This window comes from Palaemon carinicauda, chromosome 2 (assembly GCF_036898095.1).
Source record: "Palaemon carinicauda isolate YSFRI2023 chromosome 2, ASM3689809v2, whole genome shotgun sequence".
NCBI classification, from domain to species: Eukaryota; Metazoa; Arthropoda; class Malacostraca; order Decapoda; family Palaemonidae; genus Palaemon; species Palaemon carinicauda.
In genome coordinates this window covers 32213518-32220968 of record NC_090726.1, presented here as the reverse complement: position 1 = coordinate 32220968, position 7451 = coordinate 32213518, and the positions used below count along the sequence as shown (strand labels likewise).

At 34.6% G+C, this 7451-nt stretch overlaps 1 protein-coding gene across 3 annotated transcripts in view; it reads right to left on the bottom strand.

Annotated features, from left to right (window-relative positions):
- Nucleotides 1-3201: 3201 nt before the first annotated feature.
- The window catches only part of LOC137616132 (ankyrin repeat domain-containing protein 35-like), a 79462-nt gene continuing 75212 nt past the window's right edge, over nucleotides 3202-7451 (bottom strand). For all 3 annotated transcript variants that reach the window (XM_068345807.1, XM_068345818.1, XM_068345815.1), the window contains exons 8-9: nucleotides 5709-6070; nucleotides 3202-5330 (exon numbers count right to left, since the gene is read on the bottom strand). In XM_068345807.1, coding sequence (XP_068201908.1) covers nucleotides 5735-6070 — 336 coding nt within the window. In that variant the 3' untranslated portion in view covers nucleotides 3202-5330; nucleotides 5709-5734. The remainder of the gene's footprint in view (nucleotides 5331-5708; nucleotides 6071-7451) is intronic.

The window sequence follows — 7451 nt, the reverse complement described above, 5'->3', positions numbered from 1 at the left end:
TCTGATTAATTCAGAAAATACGTCTTTTTGACACCATTAAGAGTAGGATGAATTTAATTCGTTGGTTAGTGAGCTGAGCTACTATTTATTATATATCAAGCTTAAATAGTGAAGTGACCACGTAACTTCAATCATATTACGTTACATTAATCACATGTTTATTAGGAGATATATCATTATAAAAGGTAGGGGTAAATACGAGCATACATATTTCAGATAAATGATGACTTAAGCACTGCCATTTTATGGAAACAAACTCAAAACAATCATTTAGTAATAAAATGGAAGATATCATTGTTGTATCTATAAAGTGGGCAGAAGAGCCCCTTACAGTGCTGAACGAAATACCTCTTGTGAATCTGACTCGTTTGTTAACTGCTGTCTATAAGACAGGAGCCCTCTCACCCTATGTGTTTCCCTAGCGGGAAATATCTGGCGTCTCATTGGCCAATTCGTCTTCTGTGATGATTGGTGGTTGTATGTGACGTCATACAATCTCGTATTTTAGGAATGCAGTCAACTGGGTGGAAGTGAAATACCCATACTTATGGTAAATGAATTAAAACTTAGACATTGCAATGTTTATAAAACAAACACAAAATATTATTAATTTACTTATAAAATAGATAACAGACCTTGTTTAGATGCATAAGCTAAATAAATACGTAATTTCCAAAGGAATAATTAACTGGGGTTTGGCTACGATGTTGAGATGTATGTGTGAATTTGTAGAAATAGGTAACACCCAATCACTGCTGAGAAGATACAGCCAATATTTCTCTTAAGGGAATAGGAGACGAAGATCTTCAAAATATATAGAGCCAATCCCTTATAAAATGTTTTAATAACATATTTTATCAGATGGATACATTCTAATTACGAAATATTTTTTATTAAGAAAAAAATACGTATTTGTGGCGTCATAAGGAGTAGGATGAATTCTAAAGCTTTGCTGGTCTGAGTAAAGCATAGAGAAACGTGTGGCTAATATTCGATATTCAAATAAATACAATATTTTCATCGAGCTTATATAGCAAAGAAACTATTGTTCATCCCTGTACTTCGTATTTTGTTACATGTTAAGTATAATGTAAATTATTCAAAGAAAATAATTGACTGTTTTGGTTACGACATTAGACGTGAGTGTGTCTGTGTGAAGGTACGGTAAACAAAGGCAACAACCAATCACAACTGAGGTGGTTATAGCCAATCATAGGACTGGCATGTATCGCAATAAGTGAGTTACTAGCATTTATGCGTTACTGTAGGAAAAACTAGCCTATCTTTTCGATCGCTTTAACTAATGGGAACGGAGCTGAAGATTTTTCGCTTTTAAGGGAATTAGTTTTATATATATATATATATATATATATATATATATATATATATATATATATATATATATATATATATAAAACTATATATATATATATATATATATATATATATATATATATATATATATATATATAGATAAAATCCCTTATGTTTTTTTTATAACATTTTATAATGGGAATAAATTTTGATTACCAATTTATCTTTATTAAGAATAATACGTCTTTATGACGTCATACGGAGTAGGATGAACTTTAGTTTGTCTAAATGACTGATTAATTAATTCTCTTTGCTGGTTTGAGTGAGGTATTGAGTAAAACGTGGGTAGTATTTTATATTCAAATAAATAGCATTATCAAATCGAGCTTATATAGCAAAGGAACTGCAATGACTGTAATTCGTATTTTTTGCATTTCTAGTATAATGCAATTATTCGAAGGAGTAATAATGTTTTGGAGTGACCAGATTTTTCAAATTGAAATAAGGGATACATAAGGTGTAGATTTTGTTACAAATAGCTGTTAATTACATGTCAAAGCATTACAATGTTGCATGTTTTGCAGCTTGAAAGGATATTATAATTAAAGTGATTTGCCGTTATATATTGAATTAATTGTCTACAATGACATACACATGACGAAAACCTTTCCAGAATAATTGTAAAATGATTTTCCTCATCGTTGTTATGATATTTTTCATTTGTCATATTTTGCTATTTTGCACTAGAGCTCATTGCTCCCAAGAGATTGTGTTTGGTTTGAGCATATATGATGAACTCAGAACAGAACGAGTATGTTTTTTTTTTCTTTTTTAAATATTGAAAATACGGGACAAAAAGCATTCTGGAGGGTCGATACGGGATACGGGACAAATGTCATAATTATGGAGGGTAATCCTGGTCACCCTGTAAGTACATAGTTAAGCTGCATTTCTACTTCAACACACTAGTTTCCCCATCAAATAAAAATCACCGATTTCCAAATATTGTACGACAGCAAGAGTGGAGCAATACGTTAATCACATGTAAACAATATCTTCCAAGGACTTAAATACATGTTCAACAAATCCAATCGAATTCGTCAATCACATTAAAAACTATATATCACTTTATTCGATTTACAGGTTTAATTATGATAACTCATTAACCTATCTACGAGTCTCAAATAATACTACAAGAAAAAACTTACATATGAATGAAATTATTTCTTACCAACTCATTACTCCAACAACGACATCGCCTCACTGTAAACAAACCAGAAGAACAAGGATTATTAAATTACAAATTTTAGAACTGAAATTCTGATATAGAGTAACATGAATAATAAAAGTCCTATACATTTGCAATTATAAAAGAAAGGCAAAATTATATATAATTATGGTTGACTGTTGGAATGGTAGACTATTATAGTATTTTTTTTTCTTTAATATTTCCAATAACCACCTACAAAGATAATCAGCCTATCATTTGAGGTTTAAAGGATGCTCATGAATGGGAGAGGCAAGGGAAGGTGACAAGGCCCTATCAAGCAGGACAATGCCCTAGAGACTGACCATATATACACGTGATCAGAGCCCAAGCCTCCTCTCCACTCAAGCTAGGACCAAGGAGGGCCAGGCAATGGCTGCTGATGACTCAGCAGATAGACCTATAGGCTCCTCCAAACGGCCCCCATCCTTAGCTCACAAGGAAGGTGAGGTTGTAGCGACCAGAGGAACTAACGAGTTTGAGCGGGGCTCGAACCCCAGTCTGGCGTTCACCAGTCAGAGACGTTACCGCATCGGCCACCACAACCCCATTAGCCTATTTACAATGTACAGTGTATGTAAATGAATAAAGGATAATTTACACGTCTTTAAAGTGTATTTTTTATTGATTTCATTAGTGTACATTTCCGAATAATTATTGCAAAACTATAATTTTTTTTTATTACAAACTATGTTCTACGATAATCATATATGAAAAAGGTCTTCATCTTCACCCAATTTCATAGTAACAGACGTTTAGTTTGTCATCTGCTCACACTTCCAAAGACTAGAAAAGACAGAACAAGGCAACTGTTCACTAAAACACGGTTACATGATTATCAAAACAATTTTGTTATAGAGCTTATCATACGGAAATATACCGGCCTCATGAATAACTTCCAATTACATATTGGGTAATTTCAGAGGTTTTGCATAATTCACTATCAAAACACAATCCGTAGAGTTCCTTGTACATCACGAAGTCTCCCTACTGCCATCACTGCACTTCACATGATGCACTGTGAGCATTACCGAAGGGGTTTGCAGGGTCCCTTTTCAGCCCCAAGTCCATTCCCTTTACTTAGAGCCCATATTATCTCCCTTCACCATTTCCTTTCTTCCATTTTGCTGTCCAACCTCTTTTATCTCCCACTTAACAGTGCAACTGCAGGGGTTTCCCCTTTTGCTCCTTGACGCTCAATGGCCTCCTTGGACCCCGAGCTGGGTCATGTGGCATGATCTCCATAAAGGTGTGCACCTTTATCTCACAATCATCATATAAGGCAAAGCAGACATATTATATGTGATAAATTATCAGATGACTATACTCTATATATACTTTGACATTTCAATCAGCTTTAGGTAAAAATTAGCAAGTACAGTAGTAAATTTACATAATTCTAAGAACTGTCTAAAATCCTGTTTTGATATTTTTTGTAGAAAATTACTATTTTATAATAGAGCATCTCGAATATATAAATAATGGACGGAATGTCTGCCATAATTTATAATCTAAATCGGGGTTGAAACAATCGAACGGTTCGTCAAACCTGGTTGACGAACTTGTTTGTCAAACAGTTCGAAGAGGTGGAGTCAGTCACAAATGCATAAGGTTTGCGGACAATGAAGCCCCGCCCACAAAGGTCAGGCGAGAACAGATTCTCCAAACCGTTCGATGAACGTGTTCGACAACCAAATACCCCGTTCACTCGTTCGAACATCACTTCAAACACTTATCTGTCGAACCGCGTTCGACGAACCGTTCAACCCTGTAAACCCGCTAAGTGTAGGAACACCCTGCAGGCGTATTTAGGTATAATACCCAATTTTCCCGGGGAATAAGAACACTGCTTAGATAAGGTGAAAACACATTCATAAAAGAATCGCATGTATATTACAAACGCTTACAATCTAGTACAACCAATTAACATCACATTAACCACCGCATGAGTTATTAAAAAAATAATAATGATGTGGACACGATTTTCTGGTTAACATTAAGTCCATTTTGGACATACATCTTTCATAAGAACACTTAAGAGAATGACATATACTGATTTAAAAACATAATCATACGAAATTCGTTTGTATAATTTGAATGTCAAATTGCCTGAAATGAATTTCTCTGACTTGTAGGTTTGATTGATAATTTTCATTAATCCAAAAGAAAATGGACTTACGTCAACAGGAGAATTAACATTATCACGATGGTGGTATTGAAACTTTTTTCAATTGATTTGTGCATGGGAAATTCGTAAATTAAGTAAACCATCCTTATCAAACTTCCATATAACTTAAATAAATACAGGGATTATTAATAAGTTAGACCAATTCACTTAGATCACTTGAAATGTCACGTGAGCCCGTGATAATCAGTCTAAAATCAAATTTTACAGTAAAGGGCATACTTATAGTCGCCTCAGAGATTTCGGGTGAAATAAGCCACAGCCCTGATGACGTCATAGCCAATCTTGTGTAAGTTATAGTTTGAAATTTGTAGGCGAGACACGTGATTGGCTATGATGTTATCGGGGTGGGGCTTATTTTGCCTGGAATCTTTGCAACAGCTAGAGAGAGAGAGAGAGAAAGAGAGACTTGAGCTGTACAGTATGTTGAAAAGCAAAACCAATACTACACATCAGGAGTTTAACAACAAAAGAATGCCTAGTTCTTTACAAAAATATCTTTGGGTACCGATGCAACATATTGATTCATGCTTAGCTGAACATCATTTTTCCATGTGCTCCAATCTGCAAATAAATTTATTTCTATATTAATGAAGATAAAATACACATTTTATGACACTTTGTATATATTATTACAATTTTTCATATACGATTAGTAGAAGGATAACCGTATAAATAGTTTCAGTTTTTCACAGTATTTTATCCAGTGGCAAAAATTTAATCAGTATAGTTGAAAAGGCAAAATTACATAATGACATTTACTTATCAATATATCAATACATAATTCATTTTATTTAATAAAGGACTTGGTCATGTTTTCTGGCTCATCATATCTACTGAAATTGAATAAAATAGATACTTAAAGTCAAAAACATTAATCAATAAAAACCTCTGAAAAAAAAAATAGAATGATGTACGATCAGTAGAGAACGTGTACTGTACCTCAGACAAATCATTCTAAACTACGATTATGGGGGAGTTTCCTCATCCTCTCCCTTTGCTTCCGTTGTCTCTGCCTCTTCTCCTGCACCATCAGCCGCTTCTCCCTCGGCTTCTCCACCTTCCCCACCATCACCTGCTCCTTCACCTTCATCGGGAGTACCCTCTCCACCCTCCTCTGCGTTTCCTTCCTCCCCACCCTCTTCTGCCGCGGGGGTTTCACCACTTCCTTCCTCGGCCTCTCCCTCCGCGGGGGCTTCGGCTTCTTCGTTCGCCCCTTCTTCTGCATTTGCCTCACCATCAGCAGGAGCTTCAGCATTTTCTTCGCCTCCTTCCCCAGCCTCTCCCTCAGCGGCTGTCTCTCCCTGAAAGAAATTAGAAACGCAACCGTTGAAAGATAATGACAGAGCAACTCAAGTCATTTCAGTGGTGATAAACCTAATGTGATTAGGTCGAAGTGTGATGTTGAGGACCAAAGTCTTCTAAAAACACCATTTTGAAGGAAGTATTCTTGAGTTAAAAGCTATAGGTTAATGTATTACTATCTATTTGATTAGGTATATTTGCATGCATAGCAGCTACTAGAATTATTTAAAAAGCTAGATGAGGGAAATGCTTTAGCCAAAGGCAGTAAGTTACTTAGATACTGGATTATAGCGCTAACTGAGAACATGTCAGATATCTGTATAGCAGATAAACGAGAGAGAGAGAGAGAGAGAGAGAGAGAGAGAGAGAGAGAGAGAGAGAGAGAGAGAGAGAGAGAGAGAGAGAGAGAGAGAGAGAGAGAGAGAGAGAACTGAAAACGTCAGATTCTGCAAATCAGAGTAGAAATAAACTAATTCCCATGAGAGAGAGAGAGAGAGAGAGAGAGAGAGAGAGAGAGAGAGAGAGAGAGAGAGAGAGATCAAAACATTATTACTAGAACTACTAGAAGCTTATATACAAATAATAATTGGACATTACTTGAAGATAGAATAATACTAATTTTGAAGTTAGGAACACTTCACTAATACCTCTTATTCTAGTACAGTTTTATCATATCTTTAGAATAATATATTGTAGCTATTCTAAGTTGATAATTTTACCAATATCAGTTTCGAATCGCCAGCTTCCTGAAGGTAATTTTGATTGGGGCTTGTTAACAAAGAACAGGTTTAATCGTAATTTGAAATCTGAAGCTGAACAGAAAATTAATACTTTTTAGCCAAAAGAACAGCAAAGACTTGAAACTTCACTATTTGCAGAATAATATATCACTTATTCTATATCAAATATTATATTGGATTTAATTGAACTCAGTCATTTTCATATCTGTTCTGAGAGAATTTAGAAATTCAGAATTCCGTTTAGATGGATTTAAGATGAAAATAGGTAATATTGGCGAAAGAAAAGCAATATTGAATATTCTGTCAGTATAAATATTATGAATGAAAGTATGAATTATCAGTAAGAAATATCTTGAGATTTTCAAGCTTTCCAAGAATATAAAGAATATAGTTTTCATGAGATGGCGTTAAAATTGACATTTAGCAAAGCTATGAAGGGTTACCAAAATATGAGTGACAAAACAAAAGTAAGCAGACAAGTTTAAAGTAAATATAGATATAATTGCCTATTAACTATGCACATGCATTAAACATAAATAAAGCAGCATCATGTCTTTATGATAAAAAAGCAACCGAACCTATTTCCTTCTATAAAATAAACAGGTAACAATGAGCTTGTTCTAGATGCAAAGAAGCAGAG